The following is a 13,088-nucleotide window of genomic DNA, read 5'->3' as shown; positions in this document are numbered from 1 at the left end:
TGAGATGGCAAAGAAGAAAAGGTAGCAAGGCAAGTACTATATGGTCCATCTACTACAAAGATACAACACAGAACTGAAAGTGAGATCAGTGATTGAACAATTAATAGATTCTCCTTCTGGCCCTGCATCTGCTGCAAATGCTGCTGTGCCTCATTTACTGTGCTGCTTAAACATGTTAAGGCAGAGCAAAAGGAAAAAGAGGAAAATAACTGAAGGAAAAAGAAAAGGAATATGCAGATGAAAGAAAATTCTTAATGATGAAGCAGGAGGAGAGGAAGAAATTTAAGAGAATGAGAAAGAATCATAGTTGGGACCAATTTTTTTTTTCTTTTCTTTTAAGAAAGTGTGACCGAAGGACAGAATTTTAGATGCAGTTATTTTCCTGAAGACTCTGTCAGCAGAACTTCTGCCCTGCCAATGTCCCTGCCTTAGCCAGTGCACTGCATTCCACTGGCCAGGCCTGTGTTTGTGAGCTTGAGCCTTCCCCAGCTCCTCTCATCTCTAGGATGACCACGTGGCTATTAGGCAGAGCTGTAGTTTACTCATATTACAATTAAACTACAGGAAAGCATGTAAGCATGCAAGGGAAGTGATGGTCTAGCTGCTACATAACTGCAGCCACAGAACAACACACAAAAACCCCCCACGAGTATCCTGCTGTGCCATCAACCACCTTTCACGTAATTCAGGAGCACGCAAACAGCTTTACATCAGATCCACACGCACTCCCCTTCACTTTCTCTGGATGCGGGAAAACAGAAAGACCGCAAGCTACACAAAAAAAAGAACAAAAACCACCGGAGCGGGCGTTTATCCTGCTGCCTGCAGGGTGAGTGAGAGGCAGCGGCCCCGCAGCGAGGGTGCCACAGCAGCAGCGAGAGGCAGAGCCCGCACGGCCTGTGCTCCCTCAGGGCAGCTCCGGAGCCCTCCTGCAGACCGGGGACCGCCGCACACCGCGACACGGTACTGCACCCCCTGAACACTGCCCCCAGAACGGGGAAAATAAATACACACCCGCTAAACACTGCCCCCAGAACGGGGAAAATAAATACACACCCGCTGAACACTGCCCTCAGAACGGGGCACATACACACACACACCGAACACTGCCCTCAGAACGGGGCACACACACACACACCGAACACTGCCCTCAGAACGGGGCACATACACACACACCTGCTGAACACTGCCCTCAGAACGGGGCACATACACAGTGAGCACTGCCCCCAGAACGGGGCACATACACACACACACTGAACACTGCCCTCAGAACGGGGCACATACACACACACCTGCTGAACACTGCCCTCAGAACGGGGCACATACACACACACACCGAACACTGCCCTCAGAACGGGGCACATACACACACATAAGTGAGCACTGCCCTCAGAACGGGGCACATACACACACACCGAACACTGCCCTCAGAACGGGGCACATACACACACACACTGAACACTGCCCTCAGAACGGGGCACATACACACACACCTGCTGAACACTGCCCTCAGAACGGGGCACATACACACACACCTGCTGAACACTGCCCTCAGAACGGGGCACATACACACACACACCGAACACTGCCCTCAGAACGGGGCACATACACACACACACCGAACACTGCCCTCAGAACGGGGCACATACACACACATAAGTGAGCACTGCCCTCAGAACGGGGCACATACACACACATAAGTGAGCACTGCCCTCAGAACAGGGCACATACACACACACACACACTGAACACTGCCCTCAGAACAGGGCACATACACACACACACACACTGAACACTGCCCTCAGAACGGGGCACATACACACACACCGAACACTGCCCTCAGAACGGGGCACACACACACACACACCGAACACTGCCCTCAGAACGGGGCACACACACACACACACCGAACACTGCCCTCAGAACGGGGCACACACACACACACACCGAACACTGCCCTCAGAACGGGGCACATACACACACACCGAACACTGCCCTCAGAACGGGGCACATACACACACACTGAACACTGCCCCCAGAACGGGGCACATACACACATACACTGAACACTGCCCTCAGAACGGGGCACATACACAGACACCGAACACTGCCCGAGCACGGGCACAGCACAGCTCCGCACCAGGCGCAGCTGCAGGTTCTAAGCTTGTCCTGGCCAAGCCCGGCTTTTCCCGGCGATGCACCGGCGGCAGGCTGGGCTCAGGAGCTGCCCGCTCCCGTTCCCAGCTCACGCTCGGCTCCCCGGACAGGACACGCGCCCGCAAGGAAAGAGACGGAGGGGAAAAACGGATCTCTAGGTACGTACATGCAAAATGAAAATTCACTGCACTTTAGGCATACTTTAAAAGAAAGGTAAAATAACCCTGTGTGACACATTGTTCCCGAAAATCATTCACCTTAATCACAAAAATACTTTGTACTTACAGCATTTAACACCTCTAGCTGTAAACAGATTCTTTGTTAGTAACAATTCGGTTAACCAGTTAAAGCATCAATCAGTCCAAAGCTAACTATTAGGGATGTTTCCAAAAGAGCATACCAAACAACAGAGGAAAAAAAGCCACATAATACTATAACTATTAGATTTTAGTTGATAAAAAAACCCAAAACCATCTTAATAAATTATTCAGTGAGAATCAAAACAATTTCAACAAAATGTTCTTCAATAAACACAGTAATTCAAAGGTCAGCCATACATCTTTTAATTAGCTTTTTTCCAAGACTTACCTATGTTTTTCTAGTTCGTTGTGTGATGACCTATTAAAAAGAGAAAAGAAATATTAGAAAAAGGATAAATAAACCAAGATTCATAATATTTAAAAGCCAATACCTGCATAAATTGCAAAAGAGTTCTCTAAAATATGTATTTAACATGGATTATGAAACAGCTTTTCTTTTAAATTGGTTCACTTTTAGATTCTTCAGGGTATCAACTTAATTTCCATGAGTAAACTGTAGGTTTGGGGGGAATTATAATATATTTGCATTTATTAGTGTTCTATACATTTGGAGACAGAAATGAACATTAAAAACTGAGCAGGTTAGTAATAAAAACAGCCCACAAGATTTTTATCGGTGAAGAAAAATTATGAGGGGGCAGAAAGTGTTTGAAGATCTAAATTGTAACAGGTAAGAGCCAAAAGCACCCAAAAAGCCAGTTTTCAAAGCCCATGGAAAAGCAGAAAGAAAAATCAGCAGCTAATCACTGCTGTTGTTGTTGACATCTTAATCGCAACAAAAGAGGAATCCTCTTAATTCTGCTCAGTCTACAAAGAGAAAATAAAACCCAAAAAAATCATAGCCCCTGTACTGACCACAGCAGCATTTTATCCTTTTCAAATCTACTTGGATTTAAGATTTTTTTCTTCTCCAACTGATGCCTCGGATTCTTTGCCATTAGAAGGCAGCCCTGAATTCTTGGAGGATTTTTTTTTAAACTGAGATTCAGCTAAAAATATTCACTTTATTTATTTACACAGCTCAGATTAAAAACATTCCTAAAATGAAGTTACTGTTGCCTCTTCAGAACCAGCAATTTTCCGTACTTTCAGTTTTGTCCCACTGAAAACATGCCCAGCACGTCAGGATCAAAAGACGCAGAGGCGGTGGCAGCTTTTAGGGCTGGCAGATTATGTCAGAGCAGCTCTGCTGGAGCCTGCTGCAACCCCAGCCTGCAGCTGGGCACGGGGTGCAGAGCGAGGTGTCTTGGTGCAGGGCAAGTCCCTCCAGGGAGCAGAGCCATCCCAGGGGGTTAGGGAGCCCTCCTGCAGGAATGCTGCCTGGTGCTGAGCTGTCCTGCTTGCCCTGCACACACCGAGCTGCTGGAAGCTGCTCCTGGGTGGGACCGACGGCAGAACATCACTCCGGCCATAGGGAGGGAAAAAGAAAGCAAAGCTCACACAAGAAACATCCAGTGAACAAACCCAACTGATCTCAGGCCAGCTCCTGATCCTGCAAGGAACCAAGTGAACTGCCCCTCTGCAGGTAAAACTGAAATGCATACAAGGTTCAGCACTGATGCTAACCCACTCTCACCAGAAAGCATCTCAGTGTTGGTACCAAGACATCAACTATGTCAACCATTACCTGGCATCTTTTTCTCAAAAGCCAATTAATTCTTTATGTATTTTTGTTGCATCAAGTGAGCCACGATCAAGTAATGTGTATATTTCTACAATGCCATTTAAGTGCTCCTGACCAAGGCAGCAACACTGCAGGAGTTAAACACATTTTCTGTGCTACATTGATAGGGCAAGGTGGGTTTGGTCATTTGGCTATCTTAAGATTATTTTGTTTTTGTATTCTACTCCTACTCTCTACACAAAGATCAGACTTTCTCCACAGCCAATGTTCACAAAAATTGACAACGACCATGCTAAATCCACCCATGTTTATGAAAACACATGGAAAAAAGAAGTTCAGTGGGGAACCATTGTCCCCGAACACCCTCAACAGGCCTGTCAAAGGGAACTTTGGAACCAGAGAGGAAATACAGGCCAGCCTGGATTCACCTCTATGACAAGAACTCCTTGACAGTTCTGGCAATTAGACACAAAGGTGAACACAATCACTCCAACTGGCCCATTCTGAGCTGCCAGCTCCCAGCAGCTCTGGTGAGCACACACAGGGACAGAATGGGAACCATTGGCCAAGAAATTCAGAGTATTCTGCTGGGCTGAGAGGATGCTGTGAGCAGCTGGGGTTCCTGCACACAGCACAGCTACAGGGCACCCGTGGCACATGGAATGTGACCCTGGCATCCTCCTGGGGTATGTCCTGCCAGGGCAGCTCTGGAGCACACAGCCGTGGGTGTGCCAGCTGCCAAAGCCAGCAGCAGCGACCATGTGCCTCTTGGCAGAGCTCTTGGGGACACAAAAGCCTCAGCAATGCCTGCAGTGTGCAAACGTGGGCATCAGCCACACATTTCTGGAGCTGTCAGGGGCCAACTAATGCCCCAGCTATCAGACTCTAGGCAGGAACCAAACCCAAGAGTCCATTTACCTGAGAACTGCTGCATCTACAGAGCAGGTTAAATACCCTATTACAAAGCATGACAGGGATTTCTTTGGTTGGGCTTGTTTTCAGAAGAGATGAACCTCTCTTGAAACACTGGTTTTTATTTCCTTCAATGTCTACAGCACAGTATATTGCAAGAATATCCATCTCCTGCTGTTTATGCAACCTAAAGTGAGGGAAAAAACCCTAAGAACTGGACTCTACACAACCCAGTACCCTGTTTCAAAATGGAGTCTTTTACTACTTTAGTAAAGATAAGATGTAGGTCACAACTAATAAGATATATGTATATATGTATTCATAAGAGAGAGACAGATATATGACTGTGGTTTGCAGGCAAATGGTCTGTGGAGCCTTTCAAAAATGGCTTCAAGAGAAGGAAGACTTCTGGTGTTTAACTAAGGTTCACTCCACTGAGTTTGTATCTACAGAAAAAGCTTGGGGAAGTCGGGGGTAGCAGTGAGGGGGGAAAAAAGATAAAAAGGTTCAGATAAAAATGAAGGGAAAAAGCTAACAACAAAAAAATCAGCAAAATCAGAGATTCACAAGAAAGGAATAATGACGCTGGTGCTTAGACTACACTGTTGATCTGAGACAGCTCTAATATCCCTTTAGCAAATGCCAAGCAGTTCACTGACTATAAATTTTACATGTGAAGAAATTGTCAAAAGAAGATTTGAAAGAACAAGGAGGAACCAAGCAAATGCAGCCACTGGTCTGCAAGATGCTGTGCTACTTCTCACAGCACACCCCCAGAGCCATCCCCATCCATCACCTTCCTTTCCTCAAACAAGAATTCTAGGTATTGGATTTCAGCTTTTGGTTGGTTCAACATTCAGCAGACACACCTAAGAAATTTGGACAGGTGCTAACGGAGATGGCAAGACTAACACAGAAAGGCAAGGGCTCCTCCACTGCCACTGCTGCCAGTTTATGGGTGAGCCAGCAGGATCTGGGCACACGCAGGCTAGATTGAGACTTCACTGTGTGCGGGATGCACGGCCTGTTTCAGTATTCAGACAGCTTCCCTACTCATCCATCCATCCATCCATCCATCCATCCATCCATCCATCCATCCATCCATCCATCCCACCAGAGGGGCATCTGCTCAGCAGGAAGCCAGCAGCTCCTGGCAAAAGCAGGGATGTATGGCAATGCTGCCCTGTGCTAATGGGAGCAGGTCTAGACCGTGACTCACCAGTACACTTCCAGTTGCCAATGCACTTTAGAGCACTACAGGGAGCAAAGCAGGGCAGTTTACAGAGTGCTTGAAACAGTGGCAGCACCTTACCAGTGCCAGGGCTTTCTGGTGCAGGCAGGACTGCCAGGCTGTGATACAGCCCATGTGCAACATGCAACTCCACCTCAGGTCATGCAGCCATGGGAACTACACTGCAAGCACTTCACCTTTTGTCCAGGCCAAAAAAGTAAGAACAAACAGAACAGGAAGCTTTACAAGGTACTACACCTCAAGAGTCTGCACCCTGTTCCCACTCCCAGAAGTGCAGGTGTGTAAAAGCACAAAGCTTACACCTGCAGTCTTGTGTGAATACGACTGCTGTGCAGCTTTTCATTGAAAGGATCCAAATTCACTTCCAGGAAATTCCCCAACCTGCTGTGGAATGCACTTGAAAATATTACAGTTCACTCCACGAAACACATATAAACCTGAACATAAGCACACATTCTGCCTATTATTCATTGCTTCTGGTTGTGGGTTTTTTCCCATTTGTTTCAAACTGGACACATTGCTTACAGCCTGTCAAAGAAACAGCCTGTACCAAATTAATCCACTAAAAATTAATTTTGCATTCTCCTCATAGCAAAATTTAACCAGTTTTGCAGATTCAGCTGGGATCTGGGAACCAGGCACGCTGGCACAGCCTTGATGCAGAGTTCTGGCTCTGGGATCACATTCAAGTTGGTGCTGCCACATGTTTGCAGTGGCCAGGTCTGAACGTGCTTCTAATACGGTGGCAATTTGTTTTCCTCAACTGCACAAGCAGTGCAGCTCCCAAACATTGCAGACCTACTGCAGTTCCTCAGGGGGACAGGTCCATTGGTGAAGTCTGTTATATTGGGACTAAAATGCATTATTTTGAAAGCAAATGTGGCAATATCAATTGCTGTCCTAGCTTCAGGAAGGCAAACTGAGAAAGAGCTATCAAATTCAGAAATCCAGGTGAAAATTCAGAGGAGCTGTGTCTGCACAGTGTGCTTTGCAGTGTTTTATTCTTGGCCTCTCACAAAAAAAAAAAAAAAAGGAAAAATAAAACAAAAATCAGGCCCCGATCCCTAAGCTGCTTAGTGTGGGCACAGAAAAACATCTGCAGAGAGCAAGGGGCTCGCTCTGCGGGCCACAGGTTCACCCTCACCATGAGCCAACATCAACAGAGGAATTTGGACATTAGGCTCTGTTTTTATTTGAAAATCCAAATGCAGCTTTCATCTTTTTCTGCATATAACCCTTTGCCAGAACACAGCACGAAGTACATGACTATTTATATAACATATGAGCAAAAATATTAATTAATTAATAAACACAGAAGATATATTTATAACCCGGCATTTATTTTGCTCCCTCTCCTTCAATAAACCAGCTCCTAAATTAACAGGCCAAACACACTGCATCACCGACATTCAATTCCTTTCTCTGAAAGTAAATTTAACTGTGACCTCAGTAGACTGGCATCTAACACTAAGATTTGGCTTTTCATTTTACCTTATTTCTGACCCTTTCACGGCGAAGCAGCTGCCCGAGCTCCCTGGTGCACGGACAGACACACACCTCAAACCCACAGACAGCTCAGGGTACCCAACACCTGGTGAGTGTCACTGCAGCCAGGGCAGAAGAAAGCCCAGTTATCTGCAGGATTGAATGTTCCTCTGTAAGAGTGCTTTGCCTTGTGAGCAAACGTCACCAAATTTCAGATTTGTGTCGCATTCCTCCTCGGCACATCGCACACGTGTCACCTATCTGTTTCTTTGGAGCAAAAACCAAGCCTGACTTTTGAATATTTGCTATTAACATTTCCAAGGTACAACAGCAATAAATCCAGCTCTTTGTTTTATGCCTTTTTTAATTCTAAGTACACCTTAACAAGAATTATTAGACTGCATGGCACTGCTTTAGGAATTACATACAGCCACTGCTCTGCGGAGACATTTATTATACTATAGTCAAGTACCTGATAAGTATTATTGTAACAAGATGTGACCTAGGTTTACCTCCCTCCAAAAGATAATATTGTGGCTTTCTCTAATCTCCTGTCCTCTTTGCAAAACAAGAATCCAGTTTCACTTGCCAGAGGATTTTGGTCAAAATTACCGGGGGGAAACAAGTCTGAATCTCAGCTGAGGACATGGTACGAACAGAAAACCAGAAAGAAAACAAAGCAGTCTGGTTTGTGTGACATGGGAAAGGGCACATCACAGGAAACTGAGAAGAAAACATGTAAGATCAAGACATTTTAATGTGCAAGTGAAACAGAAATGGCTAAAATCTGTGCCTGATTCCTACCAATAACACCGAGAATATTGTTTATCAACAAACTGCTAACAACCACTTTCAATTTTGATTCAAAGCTAGCAGTGGACAAAGCAAAACTGCTAAATTCCTACAGTGGACAGAAAGCTTACAGATTTTGGTTAATTAAATGCAATTCTGCTGGTATTTTTCCCTGCACGAATCGAAACCTGCCGAAATTACTTCTCACTCAATTGCAGTGAGAGGCCAGCAAGCTTTCAGCCCAGACCCGAGCATCCTGTCCGAAGGGCTGGCAGCCTCCTGCCCCTGCTCCTGCGGGTCTGGGCCTCGCCAGCCATCCACAAGGGACGGAGGTCTCATCCTACATTTCTTACATGAACACCAGCAGCACCTCAGCAGAGCAAGGAGGGTCCATCAGTGCCCTTGGTGAAGCCCAGGGCAGCTGGAACCCATCCCTGCCCTGGGCCAGCACACCTGTGCCACACTGGGTATGCTCTTCCCCCCACAGGCAGGCACACGGGGGGGAAACACAGAACAAAGAGGAGTACAGCATGCCAGGCTTCCTCACATCTGACAGTTTTTCTCCTCCTCCCCTCTTTTCTGATTTTCCAAGAATAAGGAGATGTTTTTTTCATGGTTTTCTATATGTATACCTCATAAGGCATGAAAAAAGCACAATGTATGTACATATATACGTGTCTCACTTTTTAATCTGATCAGATGCTGCAAGCAGCAGGATACAAAAATAGATAATGGAAACAACAATGCCCCTGCAGATCTGAAATGTGCAGTTAGCTGCTCCTTTCCTACTCCTCCAACCTTAAGTATGTATTTTTAATCCAGAAAAACAATGAAATAATAAGGCATGAATTTCAGACATGTATGCAATCCCCTGTACGCAATCAGATGCCTCCCTGCATCTATTGCTCCAAACCCACCGAGTCTGGAAAATGGTTAAAGTGGAACAATATGGACAAACACTTTGCTCGGTGGTTCACATCACCCACGACCACTCCAGATCCTCTGAACTTTGGCCAGTCGTCTCCCTCTGTTAATCTTTGAGTCGCTTAGGAAGAATTAACTGTGTTTCCAAAAATCCACTCTAGTCTGGGGCTCGGCCCCTATAGCCTCTAAGCTCCAAATAATAATAAAACAGTGATGCTGGTGTACATCATATATTCTGCCCTGCATATTTAAATGTGGGGGTAATTTCTCCCCCGCAAACCTAAGCGTGCAGGCAAACACGAGCAGCAATTGCTGGGTATGGGTATAAAGCCCGTAAGGACAATGCAGAGGTACCCACAGGGCCCTGCTGCTGCCCCTCTGTCCCTGAAGGAACAGGGAGATGCATTAAAGCACTGTCCCTCTGCTTCCCACACAGGCCAGCAAGCCTGGTACCTGTGCTGAACCAAACCAGCCACTGTCCCGCAGTGTCCGCGCTGGAAACCACTCCCTGACAAGCACTGTCCTGTCCTGTCACACAGACGACCCATCCCTCATCTCATCACTGCAGCCAGAAGAAAAGAAAGTGTGGGTAAATGTACACATTGCAGGGTGGCATTATTCAAGGTTGCCACTGCTACGGAGTGAGAATCAGAACAACGCGCTAAACAGGTAAATAAATACAAACCTGCAGGAAGGTAACTGCAAGCGGATGTGTGTGCCTCAACTTCAATAACACTAGCAAATCTATAACCAGAAATCTTTTAATTCTGCTGTATTTGATAGATTACAAATCCTCTCCTAAAAACTCCTGAAAGCAGCTTACAATTCAGACAAATAACTATTTTGCAGCGGATGACAAGAGCCCTAAGAACGGAAACGATGGAATAATAGCTCTGTAAGTAACACAGATTTCTTGAATGCAGGAGACACACAAGAAATCTGTACAACTCAAGGGGCAATTTACAGCTGGAAAACTTATGAAATGTGTTTTGAATTTTTTTAAAGGCAGTGAGCATACTTTATATGAAAATAATTAAAAATCTCAAGGAGCAAAGTGTCTCAGGACACAAGACACTCCTCCCACTCCTTATAACTTTCTCTTTTAAAATGAGCTGACTGTCTTCTCATGCTCCACGATGAGACAAAGAATTCAACTAAAACTAAAACCAAAGTAGGAGTACTGCAATTAACAGCCCCCAAAATGGTTGCCGTGCTCGGAGCAGGGGCATGGGGACACAATTTGCTCCCCCTCCATAATCTTGGAGACACTGCTCGGCCGCAGCAGGCACCACCAGGGCGCTCAGCAGCCCGTGGCTTTGCTCAAGGAGGGAGTTCGTCAGCTTTTGATTTCGGTTTGCACCTCCGGTGCCCCACGAGCAGCTCCCGGCCGCCCGCCGGGCACCTCCCCAGCACCAGCCGAGCCGGCCGCAGGATGCCCGCTGGAGCAGCGGGAGCGGGCCCGCCGAGACTCCCCGCTCCTTCGGAAAACAAGTCACGTGCAAAGCAAGTTCATTTTAGGCTATTCTACAGGAGCCACCATCCAGCGTGACCGTGCAGAGCATCGCTGCAGGCCCAGCAGGACACGGTGCTCGGTGCTGTCCGGAGCAGCCCTGGAAGAGCGGAGCAGAGCAGGCAGAGCCCAGGGCCGGGGCCGGCAGCGTCCCCGTAAGACAGGCAGCCTCCCGCACGTACACAGCCGCTGCCCGAGCGGCAAACAAAGCTGCGGAGCCTGCGCACAGCCGCGCTCGGCCCGTGCCATCGCAGCGCAGGTAGCGGCTGCGGGGCAGCCACGGACCCGCGGCGGCCGACGGGCGACAGGCGGGACAAACAACCCCGAGCCCGCAGCTCCCCGGCCGGCCCGAGCGGCCGCGGGCGGAAGGGCTGGCGGGCCGGCGCTGCAGCACAGCCCGCGGGCAGGGCGAGCTCGCCCCGGCACCTTCTGACCCCGCCGAGAGGCCGAGCGCGGGCGGAGTGTCCCCCCCGCCGCCCCGCACACGCTCCCGGCCCGGAGCCCCGCGCCGCCGCCAGCGGAGCCGGCATCGGCTCGGGCTGCCACGGGGGAGGCGGCCGGCTCGCCGCCCGCGGGTTATAAATGAACGCCGGGGGGGAAATTAGGTGCCATGCAAAGAGAAATCTGGGTGGCGATTATGGTGTTTAGGTCTGCAGCGAAAGGCGCTGTCGGCGAGCGCGGAGCAGAAGGAGCGATGAGGGCGGATGGGTCTGAAGTGCAGTGAGTACTAAGGAGATGGTGTACGCGTGGCAGTGTTTATATGAGAGATCAAAACAGAGCCAAGCCCATCCAGGGGAAAAATGGCGACTACCGGGATGGGGAAAACTGAGACACTGGATTAGTTATTATTTTTCATAAATGTATGCACTGCACATAAGCTAGACACATTGGAAAAGCTGACGATTCATTCTGAAAAAGCGGTGCGTCTATTACCTGTTATTCTGGGATTTTCTGGCCATGGTGCCTGCCTTTGTTTTCTTTCTGGAATAGTCACTATCGAAGGGTAACACTGATGCATAGCCATGTTCTGCTTCTAGGGACAAAGTCAGCATTAGTGGCAATATATTTTTTCCATGCAATTTTTTCCTCCTTTGCAGGAACGCTAGGGTAAAGAACAGAATTTTTTCCGGTTGATTTGTTGGGATTTTATTCTGGCATCTCTTAAAGAAGAGAGACAAAAAAAAAACCATAACTCGGTAAACCAAAGGGGGGGGGGGAAACAACCCCGAAGTGTCGAAATTAGGAGGATTATTGGAGTGCACATTAAAAACGAGGCGGATCATGCAAACCCTTGTCACGCTGCGCTGGGGGAGGGGAGCTGCCATACAATCACCGACTGCCACACACGGAGCGGCGAGAGGGATCCTGCCACACGCACCGTCCCCATCCTGGGCGGCACAAACAACCCCCTTCTGCTTTGCTTGGGGGGGTAGATATTTAAAAAAAGGCCAAGATCCGAGCAGCGATGCTCCCCCAGCGCGGTGCCGCTGGCGCAGCCCGGGTCCCCCCCGGGCAGGTGCGGGCTCGGGGCCGCTGCCCCGGCCCGGCCGCCGCACAACAAAGGCCGAGAGCGGCTGGGAGCGCCTGCGGGTGCCTGACCGACTGCCCGCCTGCGCCCTGTACCTCGGTCTCTTCGCTCCAAGTACTCGGCCGCTTCCAGGAGGATTAACAGGGAGTTCAATTCCATGGCTGCCCGTCCCGAGCCCCCCGCGCCGAGTTCACGCGCGGGGACTCCCGAGCCCCCGGTTTTAAGGCACCTCGCTCAACCTACATTTGACACACAGCGGACGGGCAGCCCGCGCAGCCAATGGCGAGCGGCGCACGGCCAGGGGGCGGGACGTAAGGAGGCGGCCGGGCCAATCGGCGGCCAGAGCCCCCCCCCGTCCGGGCAGGGGATGTTGACAGATCCCCGCCGCCCGCGCTCATTGGCTGCCCCTGTAGTAACAATTTAGAAGCCGAAGCTTAGCAACAGCACGTGGTGGCCCGGCCCCCTCGCCCGCTCATTGGCTGCTTCCTTGCATGTTAAGAAGGCCGAAGCCTCCCATTGGTGCGCGGGGCATCATGCAAATGAGGGCGGAGAAGGGGGCCAATGGGGCGGGAGGCGCGTGCCGC

The 13,088-nt window shown here is 48.9% G+C and overlaps 1 protein-coding gene across 3 annotated transcripts in view; it reads right to left on the bottom strand.

The window, feature by feature from the left end:
* MXD4 (MAX dimerization protein 4) overlaps nucleotides 1-12,761 on the bottom strand; it is a 39,030-nt gene extending 26,269 nt beyond the window's left edge. Inside the window, exons 1-3 of one of the 3 annotated variants that reach the window (XM_064418891.1) lie at nucleotides 12,600-12,761; nucleotides 11,910-12,078; nucleotides 2,746-2,775 (exon numbers count right to left, since the gene is read on the bottom strand). In XM_064418891.1, coding sequence (XP_064274961.1) covers nucleotides 2,746-2,775; nucleotides 11,910-12,078; nucleotides 12,600-12,663 — 263 coding nt within the window. In that variant the 5' untranslated portion in view covers nucleotides 12,664-12,761. The remainder of the gene's footprint in view (nucleotides 1-2,745; nucleotides 2,776-11,909; nucleotides 12,079-12,599) is intronic. The other 2 variants (XM_064418894.1, XM_064418893.1) reach the window with 2 other exon arrangements.
* Between the last annotated feature and the right edge of the window lie 327 nt (nucleotides 12,762-13,088).

Source organism: Passer domesticus, chromosome 4 (assembly GCF_036417665.1).
Source record: "Passer domesticus isolate bPasDom1 chromosome 4, bPasDom1.hap1, whole genome shotgun sequence".
In the NCBI taxonomy this organism is placed as follows: domain Eukaryota; kingdom Metazoa; phylum Chordata; class Aves; order Passeriformes; family Passeridae; genus Passer; species Passer domesticus.
This window is presented reverse-complemented; position numbering and strand designations above follow the sequence as displayed.